Genomic DNA, 14,944 nt, shown 5'->3' with positions numbered 1-14,944 from the left:
TGTGCTAAAAAAATAAGACCTTGTTTTTTTTTTAACGTCTTTATTGGAGTATAATTGCTTTACAATGGTGTGTTAGTTTCTGCTTTATAACAAAGTGAATCAGCTATACATATACGTATATTCCCCTATCTCCTCCCTCTTGCGCCTCCCTCCCACCCTCCCTATGCCACCCCTCTAGGTGGTCAGAAAGCACCGAGCTGATCTCCCTGTGCTACGTGGCTGCTTCCCACTAGCTATCTATTTTACGTTTGGTAGCGTATATATGTCCATGCCACTCTCTCACTTTGTCCCAGCTTACCCTTCCCCCTCCTTGTGTCCTCAAGTCCATTCTCTATGTCTGCGTCTTTATTCCTGTCCTGCCCCTAGAAGACCTTGTATTTTATCCGTTCAATATATAATAGTTTGCATCCCAAACTCCCAGTCCAACCCTCCCCTGCCCCCCCGCCCTTGGCAACCACAAGTCTGTTCTCTATGTCTGTGAGTCTGTTTCTGTTTTGTAGATAAGTTCATCTATGTTCTATTTTAGATTCCACATATAAGTGATATCATGTGATATTTGTCTTCCTCTTTCTGACTTACTTCGCTTAGTATGATAATGTCTTGGTCTATCCATGTTGCTGCAAATGGCATTATTCCATTCTTTTTTACGGCTGAGTAGTATTCCATTGTATATATGTACCACATCTTCTTTATCCATTCATCTGTCGATGGACATTTAGGTTGTTTCCATGTCTTGGCTATTGTAAACAGTGCTGCTATGAACATAGGGGTGCATGTAGCTTTTTGAATTACAGTTTTGTCTGGATATATGCCCAGGAGTGGGATTGCTGGATCATATAGCAACTCTAGTTTTTTGAGGAACCTCCCTGCTGTGAGAGACCCATCCTTCTAACTGTGTCTCTCCTCCCTCCCTTTCACCTTAGTCTGGAGCCTCTGGCCTGCCTTGCACTGGTGGGAACTTCAAAGTCCCAGGGGTGGTGCTCTGGTACGAGGAGCTTGGAGGGTTTGTTCATCTGGTCTAAGGGGATGCGATGCTTTCATTTCCTGTGAGCATGCTGGAAGCTGCTTTGTTTTGGGACACCTTGAGATGCTGCCCACCTTTCCTGCAGGGCAGGTGTGATTGGTGTCTCAGAGGGCTATGCTCATGAGCCACTCGTGCAGGCAGGTACAGGGCTCCTTCTCAGAGGTACAGACTGTGGTCTGTGTTTACTCAGAGCCTGGCATTTCCGACCTGCTTTGAGTGCAGTGTAAGTGCAGAACCTGCTTTACCTGGGAAAGCAAAAAGCAAAAGTTGGATTTCCGTACAGTCACGGCTAAGACATATGGCCACTGGGCAGCCTCACATTTTGGGGTGTGCAGTCCTTTCCTAGGAGGATGGAGGAAGCTTTTATCAGACCAGGGAAAGGAGCAGAGAGTATCCTTGTTTGCATGGAGAGACAGTTGGGTGATGCCAGGGTATCCCACAGTCTGCCAGGACCACATGGCTCAAGTTCCTCATTAAATGGGGAGAATGAAGTAAGACGTACAATGAAGGAAGGGACAGAACTTGGGATCCTTCGGGAATTGCTCTGGCCGCGGGGACCCTGGAATTCTCTGACTTTCCCTCTACCAATGTTCTTGTTATTTAAAAAATACTCCTGGCCATCTGAACACCAGGGTGGTCCTTCAGGGAAGGAAAGGAGGAACGGATGATGATGATGTCTTTCTTTCCCCTGCCCCCTGTCTCTTGTGAGCAGGGAGAAGATGCCTTTTCACCACGTGACGGCCGGCCTGTTGTACAAGGGGAATTACCTCAACCGATCTCTGTCTGCTGGCAGCGACAGCGAGCAGCTGGCTAACATCTCTGTGGAGGAGCTTGACGGTAAGGAGCCCACCTTGCGTGGGAGGTGAGCCACCGAGGGAGGCATCTGGGGCCATTGTGCGTCTAAGACGCTGGCCGTCAGCTGTGGCCACGTCTAACAGTGATGCAGCAGGAAAGAGTTCAGAGATCACTTCTGCCTAAATGACTTCTTTGTGTGGGATGGACCTGGTGGCCTGAAAAATCTATGGGGAATATTTCTGTTCCTTTGGGTACCACAAGGAACCCTCTGACTGGGGAGACAGGCTTCTACTCGTGACACGTATTTTCCAATTGATGGAATCTTGGTCGCCAGTAGTGTTGCCCTGTTTCCATCTTCTCATTCACCGTGGGGCCCAGCTGCGGGGAGGTCATAGACTTGTTCATGGCCGTCTCTTGACTTGTGGCCATGGTGCTTGGAATCCTGCCCAGATCAGAATCATCTGGAAGCTGTGTCTAGGTGGGAAGGGCCGGCAATTATTTTGATTGCCTCTGTGCCTCTGTAACAGTGGTAGCCTTGGCTTTGGGATGCGAACGAACCTGGGGACACGGTGACTGAATTCATCCGGGGACAGTGCCCCTTTGTATCCTGGGGAGATCAACTCCTTGATTAAAAAAAAAAATTAAAACAAGGAAGAAGGTTTTTTGTTTTTGTCTTTTAGAATAGAGAATTAGGTTGATTCAGCCAGATGTTTGCCTAGGCATCTGCTGAGGCCACGCCAGATTGGTTTCCCTTCTTGTTTTGAAATGCTGTGTTCCTGGTGACACTGTTTTACAACAAGAAGTTTAAGTTTACTTTCTAAAATAGGGAAGCTAAAATTACCCCATATGGCCCATATCTTTGCTTTGAGTATAATGGTCTGAACCAGTGTGATTTCTTTGTGCACGTTTCTTACAAGGGGTATGGTAGGCGGGGAGATTCGTCTCTGGGCCAGGGAAGACAGGCTCGCTTCATGAAGGGCACGAGATGGGGCAGGCGAAGGACAGGGCCATTGGATAGCTTTCTTGCTCTCACCCGCGTTGTTTACTTGCTTCTCGACGGGCATACCATGTTTTATTACGCTTCGCTTTATTGCACTTCGCAGGTACTGCATTTTTTACGGATTGAAGGTTTGGGGGGCAACACTGCATTGTCAGATGCTGGTTAGCATTTTTTAGCAATAAAATATTTTAAAATGAAGGTATGTACATTGTTTGTTTGGACCTAATGCCATCACACATTTAACAGACTACAGCATAGTGCAAATGTAACTTTTATATGCGCTGGGAAACTATAAGATTCGGTGATTCGCTTTACTGTGCTCTTTACTTTATTGCAGTGGTCTGGAACCGAGTGCGCGGTATCTCTGAAGCCTACCTGTAGAGGCTTGTTTACGTCCATGATGGAGCAGTGGAGCTCAGTGGCTGGTGGGCTGGGTCTGGAGGAGAGGCCGGAGGATATTAGAGGAAGGGGAGTGATGTGGGCAGAGCCAGACTCCCTAGGCCAGCATCTGCTCACTGTGGTCTGGACAGACTGGGGACCAGAGAGGAGAGCAGTATCCTCAGATCTCCTGGCCTTCAACTGGCCAGAGGATATTTGGACAAGGGCACGGAAGCAGAAAATAGAGCCCTGACCTCTAGAGCCCATCCTGGTGGCCACAAACAAGGCCGAGGCTGAGCTGGGTGTGTTGGCAAAGTGAGGTGAGGCCCAAGCTTTCCTGTGTCCTGGGAAGGAGTCCTACCTAGTGGAGAGCAGGGCAGTGGTGCATTGATTTGGGAGGGGGGCTGGTTGCTGGACCTCCAGTTTTAGTCATCACTTAGCAGGGGCGACTGGGAGCCTCCTGTGTGGAGCCCTGTGGAGCAGAAGCCATGAGACTTGGGCAGAAAGTCTGTGTGTTTCGGGCAACTCTTTTTTTTTCTTTTTAAATTGATGTATCGTTGATTTACAATGTTGTGCTAGTTTCAGGTGTGTAGCAAAGTGTTTCAGTTATACATATACATATGTATATATATTCCTTTTCAGATTCTTTTCCTTTATTAGTTATTACAAAATATTGAGTATAGTTCCTTGTGCTATACAGTAGGTCGTTTATCTATTTTATATATAGTAGTGTGTATAAGTTAACCGCAAACTCCTAATTTATCCCCACCCCCTTTCCCCTTTGGTAACCATAAGTTTATCTTCTCTCTGTGGGTCTATTTCTGTTTTATATATAAGTTGATTTGTATCATTGTTTTTGATTCCACATATAAGCAATATCATGTGATATTTCTTTTTCTCTGTCTGGCTTACTTCACTTAGTATGATAAGCCCTAGGTCCATACATGTTGCTGCAAATGGCATTATTTCATTCTTTTTTGCGGCTCAGTAATATCCCATTGTATAAATATACTACATCTTCTTTATCCATTCCTCTGTCGATGCTCATTTACGTGGTTTCCATGTCTTGGCTGTTGTAAATAGTGCTGCAGTGAACAGGGGGGTGCATGTATGCTTTTGAATTATGGTTTTCTCCGGATATATGTTGGGCAACTCTCGCAGAGGCTGCGATGCCTAACCCAGTGAAGTTTGGAAGTCGTCTATGGCTTTCACATACCCTGGCTTTCCATTTTTCTTCCTCCTCCTTCCCAGCTTTGCCATGAATAATCAAGAGATGATTTTTCCAAGACTTCTCAGAGTGATGGCTTTTTTCTCTGTGAAATCTGGGCCACTGTCAGGGCGTATGGCTTTTCAAGAGATCCACTGCCTGGATTTCGGCCCTTCTCCACTCCGGCGCTGGCTGAGCTCTGTTCTTGGGCGGGCAGCAGAGCTCACCACCCTGTTGTTTCTGTCAGGCACAGGCAGCTGAATGGGGCTGAAAGGCGCCTTCTCAGCAGGTGAGACTAGCGGGCGGTAATTCTCACAGCCCTGGAGGTCCAGGTGGGTGGCCTTGGCCCTGGAAGCCCTGGTTGTGGGGGGCAGGGGTCCCTGGTTGAGTGAAGCTGGACTTTATGGCCTGAGGTCGGCTGGGGAAGATGCTGTATTTGTTCTTCAGGAGGGTAATCCAGGCTCTCAGCCTGAAGAAAGGCCATTTATTTTCTAATGGAAGATTCCTTCTACTTATTTATTTATTTATCTCTGCCAAGGTGAACCCTGAGTTATGACTGCGTACGCTTCGTTACGAGCATCTTGGGGCTCCAGGCAGGGCTGTGAGATGTGTTTTGAGTGCAGAACAGGCGGGCAGGGTCTGAAAACCAACTGGCTGGAATCAGTTCAGAGGACTGCAGCTTGGTTCTCGGGGAAGCACGTTTCCGAGACTGTGCCTATTTGCCGTCCTCTTGGAGCTGCCTTGTGTCAGCCAAGCCCTGATATCCTACTGTTCGGGGCCGCTCGTTTATCCTCACGGGACATGTGGTGCTGCACGGGGAGTAGATGCGTTGGACGCGGGTGGATACTGAAGCATCCTCTGTGGTCCAGCCACCTGGGGTGCAGATGTTATCTGGGTGCCATCCCTGCCCCGGGTGGCTGCAGCCTTTTGCTTATGGATCACCAAGGGCAGGTTCCCTCACCTGGTCAGTGTTTGTCGCTGGGGATGGAATGCCCCTTTCCTTCAGTGTAAGGATCAAGGGCGCCCAGTCCATGAGAGGTTACCCTCTGAGAACGAGGCCACTCAACATGCAGGCCACCTCCAGTTGCCCTTCGCTCCGGGAAGTTTCTGTTTCTTCTCTTTAAACAAAGCTTATGAGGAATTAAGGCAAAGCTGCATCCAGTTGGCCAGACTGGAATTGGAATTCACCCAACAGGCAAACTCAGCAATGATGCATTGGTTGAGATCCTTCCTTGCTCTCCTTCCTTCCTCTTCATTCATATTTTCATTCCTGTTCATTCATTCATTACAGGAATGTTTACCCAAATGCTTTCTGGGTGGAGGAGGAATTCAAAGAAGTATAATCTTCGTTGCCTGGCTCAAGGATTTTACAATCCACCCAGGGAGTTTATGTACATACAAAATATATTAGCAGTATCTTGTACTTTTAGAGTGTCATGTGGAATTTTATTAGATGCATGAATTATAATTTCTTAAAAAGAGTTTTTTCATTGCTACTTATTGAATAATCTTGTGAGGCTGTCTTAATCTTAAACTGAGCTTGCCTCTATCTGAAGTTGACTCATTTTCATTAATGTATGGTGTTCCATTGTATATAAGTATACCTCAATTTCCGTATCCTTTCTATTCAGGATGGATGTTCGGGTTGTTTCCAGTTTGGGGCTATTAGGATGTAATCAGCCTCCCCTTCTGTTGCAGCTGTGATGTTGGGGGCTGCTGTCCTCACGGCTCCCTGTGGCCACCATGAAATGTCTGCATGTGGGTATTTCACGTTATTTTTGCCAGTAACAGTGTCAGCCTCTCAGATTAATTTCTTGGGTCTTCCTTTTAGCCTAGGTTAGTTTGCTGTCACATCTTGGATGGTTGTTATTTCTGTTTTTTTCTTCAGGAATGCCTGCCATTCTAATGCTAGATCTTCATTCGATGTTTTCCACAAAATGCGTCTCTTCTCACATCATTTTCCTCTGTTTTGCACTTCTACGTTCATTCTTGAGTCTGTCTACCACCTCGTCGATTTAGTTGTTTGCAGTCACTTAAAAAAATTTGTTTTCGATTCCCTTTAGAGTGTATTTTCATTATGGATGGAAGTTTCAGTTCCTCTGTAGTTTGATTTTATTTCAGTAGCTCCCCCTTAACTTTTTGGTCAAAGTATAATACAGAAAAGTATTATTGCACAGTTCAATTCTTATCAAACATGAACATACATGCAGCAACCACCCAGGTTAAGGAATAAGGTGTTACCAGCACCCTGAAGTGCCCCTGAGGTCCTTCCTAATACCTCTTCCTCAAAGACAACCACTGCCCTGAATTACCTATCACCATTTAATTGTTTGTGTTTTTCCTTCATCTCAAGGGGGTTATATTATATTTATTGTTTTTCATCCAACCTCTTTTCTTCAACATTATACTTGTGAGGCTCAACGATGTTTTTGAGGGTAGCTGAAGTTCATTCATTTTCATTCATGTATAGTGTTCCGTCACATATAAGTAGATCTCAGTTTATTTATCCATTATATTCTCAGTGGGTATTCGAGTTGTTTCCAGTTTGTAGCTATGAGGATACAGCCCTTGGTGTTGCTGTTGTGCTCTGCTCATGGCAACCTCTTCCTCTTTTACTGGAGCCATATTTTTATATTCTCTCCCAACTCTTTGTCTTATTGAGAACAATTTGTACACAGCTTGTGAAAATCTCTTCTGTTTCTTGTCATCAATTCTATATAGAGATTTTTTAATAATAAATATCTGTTTCTCCAAGTCTCCCAGTGATGCTACCTTTGTTCTCCATTAGAAGGTGTTTTTCTATGGTCCCCTTTGCTTTCTTCTGTTCTGCTTTGTGACTCAGCAATGAGAGTTCTTTGTAGGTCCACGATCTGTCAGCAAACAAGGTTTATAAAGAGTCTTTAGCCTTCTTTCTTCTGTCTTCACTTTACTCCAGACCTGGGATAACTTCCCCCTTTTCAGCCCCAGCTGGAGAGTCCAGTTTCTAGAAGACGTTCATCTAGTCCACGGCTACTGGGCGGAGGGGGGATCTTGATGGCCCCTCCTCTTGGGTTTGCTCCTTATGTCACAGGATTCAATTAACTCCTATATTCTTCTTTTCTGTTGGTCTCCTTCCTGTTCCCATGCTAGTATCCAACATTCTGGTGCATATCCTGGCTCTCATCTCTCCCCCGCAAATAATCCAGGGTGGGACACACCCTCCCATGGCTCTTATTACTCTCAGAGAGTCATGTTCCCCGAAGGAGCTTAGAAAGGAGGTGCTGCTGAGGTGGGTTTGGGTTGAGGAATAGATCACCGTGGAGAACAGTTGCTATGAAATAGGGACCGACCGCTTGACTTGCTGGTCAGCATAGCCTCCGGGTCCCTGGCGGGGCAAACGATGGTGATGAGCCAATGTCTTCCTTCTGTACGTGTTTCTCTGGTTCCCAGGGTGGGTGCAAATTGTGTTTCTCCAGTTTCATTGGTGTGGCAACTAGCAAAAATTCTCCTCAGGCTCTGACATGTGTATACATGTCAAAATTAATATTTCTGGGGATGTGCATACATTACCCTACAGACATTTCTGGAGGGTATTTTAATTTGAGTTTAGGAGTGGATGTATCCATCCGCCAACTTTCAAACACAAAAGCACCACTTCAATAGTTGACTACCTCCATCTGGACTGTTCCAGAGCCACTGCATCTGCAGAACCAGTTTCCTCAACGGCCCCCTGTTTGCCTGACCCAGAGGACCTTCAGGTGTTTATTCTGGACTTTCTGCCGCATCTGGCAGCATTGCTCACACCCTTGGTTTTGGTTTGTCACTGCCTTGGCATCCATGTCACTAGCTGGCTTTCCTCCTTCCTCTTTTCTACCACTTTGACATTCCCCTCATCTTCTGCCCACTGCTAATGCACTGTTTTTCCCCGGGGTTGGTTTTTGCTGTCATCCCCAAGGGCAACTGCATACCGATCGCCTCAGGATAGATATCTTTGATCCCTGCCTCCCTCCTGAATTCTAGACCTGCTACTTATAGTCCTGTGTAGATGTCCCACGAATCCCTTAAACTCCAGTGATCCAAAGCTGGACAGATTTTCTTTTTCTCTCTCAAGCTGCTCCTCCCCTGGAATTTTTCTCAGGAAATTAGTCACATTACACCCAGTCAGCCATGGTGGTAATTTGGGGGTCATCCTTGATTCCTCTTTTTCTCTTACTCCACACGTATTATTGGCAAAGCCCTGCAGACCAACTTCCTTCTCCTCCAACCACATGGCTGTTTTCTTGGGCCAGGTTCTCCCACCAGCTAGACAACTGCAGTCACCAAGAGGTGATCTCCTTGTGCCTCATCCAGGATATCAGCCTTGTATCAGTTCAGTTCCATTTCACTGGAAGGATGCTTCTCAAATACACACTTGATTAGGTTATCATTTTTCCCTTCTTGTCCTACAAACATGTGCACACACACACACACACACACATAAAACAACAGTGTGTTTAAAATTTCTTTAATCCTTTTTAAAAATTTTAAAATCTATAGAGGTTCTGGAAAGTACAGTGAATACCTGTATACCCTTTGTCTAATTGCTGACATTACAGCATTTGCTTTCTCTCTCTTTCCCTTTTTCTCAACACACACGCACAATTTTTTCAGTTCTAGAATTTTAATTTGGTTCTTTTTTATAGTTTCCATCTCTCTGCTGAAATACTCTGTTTACTCATTTAAATGATATTTTTCTTTAATTCTTTGGACATATTTTCCTAACTCTATAGTAGCTCTTTAAAGTCTTTAGGTATTAAACCCATCATCTAGGCTCTAGATCATCTGCGGGTTGATGTCTGTTGTCTTTTTTAGATTATAGTCAAGTTTTCTTGTTTCTTTGCACACCTGTTAATATTTGACTGTACACTGAACATTTTGAATACTATGTTGTATCGACTCTGTGTTCTTTTGGCTTTCTTTGAAGAGGGCTGATTTTCTGTTCTAACAGTCACCACCTTAAACTTCTTTTGGTTCAATTTTGTTTTATTTTATGTTAGGGTAGATCTTTGGAAATCCCAAGGTGACTCCCAAGCCCCTCTAGCTTGGGCGGGACTCAGCCTCCAAACTCTGTCTCTCTTGTGGATCTTGTCAGGGCTTGGTTTTAGGTTTTGTTCAGGTGGGTCTTATGTAGGCCTTCAGAGTGTGTCCCTTACTCTTAAGATGTGTCTTTCTAGTGTCTGGATGCCTGGGGTATTAATGAGGTTTTTCAGACATCCCCTAGGGATACTTAAACTCTAGCATCTGTCTTCCATTCTCAACCTCATAGCAGCTGCTTCCTGGTAAGTCTGGTTTAATCTCAATTTGCACTTGGGTTGCCCAACCTTCAGCCAAGTATTCATAAGGAACCCCCACACAGGTTTCCAAAGCCCCCTCTCTGCATAGTTTTCTTCCCTCTGCTGCCTGACCCCCACAGGTTCTAGCCCCTTCCACTACCCCAGTGTAAGAGCTGTGCTTGGAAACTGTCCCTGGGCAGAGGGCCAGGGTGAACATTGAACATGGGGCTCACCCTGTGAATTTCCTCTTGCCCTGCTATTGCAGCCTTGTGCTGCCGGTTGTTCATGGCCTGCAAACAGTTGCTTTACGTATTTTGTTCAGGTACGCGGTGGGAGGGTTATTCTCAAACCAGTTACTTTGTCACAGCAAAAGCTTATTATTAGTAATTTGTTTTTTACCTGAACCAGTTAAAAGTAATTTTCAACCATCATAGCACTTTACCCTTTAACACTTCACTTCTGCCTATAGTTCTGAAATGGCTCTCCATAGCCTGTAGCTGTGTTAGCTATAGCGCATCTCTGTGTCAGAGCATATGAAGCCCTGTGTGGCCTGGACCTTTCATTTTGTCTGCTTCAACTCCCTACTTGCCTTCTAGATCATTTCCTGCTGCCTCACAATCTCTCCTGCTTCCCTGCCTTTGTTTCAGTTGCTTCTTTCAGGAATGTTCTATCTACCTGGGAAAGACCTATCCATATTGTAAGTTTCAGCATTGTCAGTTGTTGTCATCCTCCTCTTCATCGTCACAGCTGTTTATTGAATGCTTACTATGTTCCAGGAACTGTTCAAAGTGCATGAGATGAATTAACTCATTTAACCCTCTCAATAATGCTCTGATGCAGGTGCTATTATTAACCCCATTTTTGCAAATGTGGAAAAGGGAGACATTAAATAACCTTGTCCAAGGTCGCCTAACTAGCATGTGTTGGAACGGGGATGCAGCCTACCACCTGGCTTCAGAGCTCGTGCTTTTTAAGTTCTATGTTCTGAATCCTCCCACCTGCTAAGTAAGACCCTTTGTGCCTTCCCTGCACCCTCGTGTCACTATCATATATATCACTGCCACCGCTGTGACACCTGGGTGAGAACTTGGCTGATTAATCAAACTTTCAGTGGGTGGAGAGATATTTTTAAAGCTCTGTGTGAGCCCAGTGTGTTTCTCATGGAGAGCAGAGGTGCACAGCAGCCCAGAAAAGGCTGGTGATGGGCTTGAGTTCATGCTGGAAGGGGACTGCCTCCTGTGCTCTGAGCTCTGAAGAGCCCCTCTCCACCCCCACTTGTCTGGTACATCATATATTTTCTTGTCAGGAAGCCTCCCCCCACCCTTTCTTCTTTCTCCTCTACTCGTGCTGGTTGATTTAGAAATCTCAGAGGCACACCCTACTAGCCTTTTTTGAGATGCTTCCCTCTACGGGCTTTTCAAGCGGGGTTTTAAGAAGGCAGAAACGTTACTGTCACAAGAAGAGAAGCTCTCAACTCTTATCTGAGAAGGCTGATGCCTCAAAGTTCTCTCCTCCAGAGGAGGCGATAAAACCTACACAATGAGCCACATCATCTAACAGGAGTGGGAGTGCCAGATAGACAGCTCTGCTCCGGAGCTGGGAATTAGCCTTACAACCCTGGTCTTTTATCTGCCTGGGTACTTTCCTGCTAGAGGCTTGACCTGCCTTTGAGCCTTGAGAGGGCAAGTCTTTTGTGGTGGGTTGTGAAGCCTTGTTAGCAGAGCCAAGGAGGGATTTCTCTGATGGCAGCTGCTTCTAAGGGCCCACTCCTTAAAGGGACATTTGTCTGAGTCGTCTTGATCTGAACATGTGTTTTGATAGCTGTGGCCAAGAAGGAAACCCGAGTACCACCCCTGCCACTTTCATTTTCCTCATTGGTAATTTGTATGCTGCCTGCTTCCCAAAGTGATGGAGACATCATATGATAAAAGAAGAAACACAAACTGCAAAGGCTGTCAGAATAGAAATAGGAAATAAAAATCCATATACCAAGAGGAAGAAAAAAATATGACAGTCCCTAACACTAATACATTTACTGTGAATGAGCATTAAATTTAGCTCCAGGCTTCCAGTGGGTTGGGGCAAAAAAGGTAACATACCTTATTCCAATGACAACCTTCAAGGATCCTATTGGAAGAATAGTCTTCTCATTTGTATTTTAAACAGCAGCCCTTTGGCTCATAATAAAAATACCCACCGTACAAACATTTTGTATTGTTATTCCAAAGATGTTGGGGGCTTTCAGCTTTTTCTCAACCTCTAATTTCTGAAGGTTTTTTAAAACCTTTTACCCCTAGTAATGGTGCCTTTTGATGGTGGTGATTCTCAGTGAAGGACTAGGTGCTAATCTTAGACTCCAGATATAGAAAGAGGAGGGCAGATGGTAGTTTAAAAAGCCTTCCCACCGGATGATGCCAAGTAACCCCTGTAGGACATGTTTCTCTGGTTTCCTCTCCTAAGAACCCTACTTGAGATAGTAGGAAGAAGTGATATCTTGGTATAAAAGTTTCCTACATGTAGCTCCTTCCCTTCATGTAGGTCCTATATGAAGGACCTACATCATAAAGCATGACCTTTGACTTGGGATATCTGTGGAACAGGAGTTACCAGCAATTCACCCCTGTCATAAAATAACCTTGATATTCTTCCTGTGGAACCTTCAGTTTTCAACAGAAATGCATCCTAATAGATCTGCTAAGGTAATTAAGCTCCACAGTGCTTCCCCAAATAACTGAATAAGTTAACCCGTTGAGTCCAATTGTTCTGCATTATCCATCTGGATACTGGAGAGAGTTTGCCAAAACTCATCATTTTGATGTTGGCTTCGTTGATACTGAGCTGTTTTCTCCTGGTGGTAATTGGCCAGCAGCAGGTTCAGCTGTTTCCTGGGACTACTGAGGGATGTGATATTAGCAATATGTTCTAGCAGGGATGGCTCACTCGTCTTTCCTCTTCACAGTGGCATCCGGAGCATCTCATCCAAACACTGCTCCAAACCATTGAAAAGCAGGTGATGAGCTAGTACACAGCCATTTAAAATACGGGTTTTCTCTATCAAGGTGGTCATTTCTACTTTCTCTAATTCTCAAGCCAAAATAACACTGAATTCACATTGAGACCTATATTGCTGTGTGACAAATTACTCCCAAACTTACTGGTTTAGAACAAAAAACATTTTTATCTCACCGTTTCTGTGGATCAAGAATCCGGGAGTGGCAAAGATGGCTGGTCTGGCCCAGTGTCTTTCAAAAGGTTGCAGTCAAGACGCTTAGTGGGATTGCAATCATCTGAAGGCTTGACTGTGGCTGGGGAATCTATCCAAACTCACTCCCAGGGCTGTTGGCTGGAGGCCTCAGTTCCTTCCATGAGGGCCTCCCCTTAGGACTGCTTGAGCAACTTCATGACATGGGGTTCGGCTTTTCCTAGAATGAATGATCATTTTATGATCTTGTCTCAGATGTCACATATTGTCACTTCTGCCACATACATTCGCTAAAAGTGAGTCACTAAATGGAGCTTATACTTAAGGTAAGTGGAATTAGGCTTCATTTCTGAAGGGATGAATATCAAAGCATTAGCAGGTGTATTTTAAAGCCACCAAAGAACATACAAATTAGCTGGGAGATGGCTTCTAGCTGTTGAATTGAAAGCTAGTGAAATGTTACAGAAAGTTCTAAAGTCATACTTAGCAATTTCTTTATGCAGTAAAGAAGAGAGGACCAAAGATCATTGCTATAAAAATAGGAATTAAAGCCTACCTGACAGAGTAGGGTCTCTGGAGTTCCACAGATCTGGGACTATTCCAGTTACACTACTTAGCAGTTGCAACAGGGCTGGTTAGCTCTTCTCCAATATTGTTTCTTCCTTAGTAGAAGAAAGTTTAGCTGGACAAGTGGGTGCTAGAATGAAGACTACATTTCCCAGTCTCCTTAAGAGCTAAGTGTGGCCGTATTAGTAAGTTCTGGCCAATGAGATGTAAGCCAAAGTGACACTGGGCAACTTTGGTGCTCTTTGCCTCTTCTTTATCCTTTCCTCCTTCTTATTACTGGAGTGGGAATGTCTTCGTCTGACACCATGAAGACAAAGGTGGCAGAGTGGTGAGCTGGAAGGCTCCTGGGTGTCTGAGGATAGTGGAACAGAGAGAAATTGACTTCTGTTTTGTTTTTTGGGGCACTCACAGCTGAACCCAAACCCACCGGATCAGCAGCCGTATGACCACAGACAAGTCATCCAACCTTTAAACCTATTTTCCCATTTTTAAATTAGTGTCTTACATATAATGCTACTTTTAAGAATCTTCTGCTTACTATTTTTGAGGAGGAGGTATTGTTGTAGAAGATTAGAAGTGATGGATCTATTATTTCAAAGCAAGGGAAGTTTGTCCTTTTTCTAATACATATATGACTATATTTCAAATTCATCCATTGAAATGTGAAAGGAAGAGGTTCAGCAGGGGCAGAAGAGGGTGGAGCCGGCAGGGAAGGCTGGATGGCAGAGACCCAAAGTGCCTCCAGGAGGACATTAACTTTTGCTGGGTTTGTTTCATTATGAGGGCAGCACCCAGTTACACTATGTCCATCCCTGTGAGCAAACATAGTGAACGTTTAGACGCATAGTGACTGCTCAGAAATACTTGTTGAGTAAATGAATGCCAGGTCCTCTGATAAGAGAAGTTTGTCCCAAAGTGAGCTATTCATTCTATAATGAGAATGGAATGGGGATGATGTATCTGGCAGTGAAACGTGGTTGATGATGCATGGCATTTAGAGTCAGATACTCCACGAGTTTTGGTTTTCTCGCACGTACAATGTGGATAACAGTATATACTTCAAAGGGATAGTATGAGGTAATATATGCAGAGTGAGTTACTATTGTATATGGTATGTAGTAAGTGCCCAATAAATAGTAACAGTAGTAGTAATAGTAATTGTTGCTATTACTGTTGTTATGATGACGACGATGATGAAGATCACCACGATAATGACAAGACACATCCAGACAGAGGATTATTACTTCCACCTTGGGGCAAATTGGCTCCTTAGAGGAAAAAGGAAAACACTAGTCAGTATCCTATGCAGCTGTCCTGTCAGGACAGGCTCACTTCAGCAGGTGAATGCCCCTAATTGGAAAGACCTTTCAATGTGGAAGAATCTGGGCACCCCACCATGATTCTCTGTGTCTAAGCCCATAAGGACATCTTTCCCGACCTTAACTTCAACACTTTACCTTGCAAAGACCTTGTCCTCACT

At 44.7% G+C, this 14,944-nt stretch overlaps 1 protein-coding gene across 6 annotated transcripts in view; it reads left to right on the top strand.

Moving 5' to 3' along the window:
* Positions 1 to 14,944, top strand: part of CALN1 (calneuron 1) — a 470,898-nt gene that overhangs the window by 125,106 nt on the left and 330,848 nt on the right. For all 6 annotated transcript variants that reach the window (XM_067705969.1, XM_067705966.1, XM_067705965.1 and 3 more), the window contains one exon: positions 1,737 to 1,861. In XM_067705969.1, coding sequence (XP_067562070.1) covers positions 1,744 to 1,861 — 118 coding nt within the window. In that variant the 5' untranslated portion in view covers positions 1,737 to 1,743. The remainder of the gene's footprint in view (positions 1 to 1,736; positions 1,862 to 14,944) is intronic.

Source organism: Pseudorca crassidens, chromosome 15, assembly GCF_039906515.1.
Source record: "Pseudorca crassidens isolate mPseCra1 chromosome 15, mPseCra1.hap1, whole genome shotgun sequence".
Classification (NCBI taxonomy): Eukaryota; Metazoa; Chordata; class Mammalia; order Artiodactyla; family Delphinidae; genus Pseudorca; species Pseudorca crassidens.
Note: the sequence above shows the minus strand (reverse complement) of the source record. Positions and strands in the feature narration are given on the sequence as shown.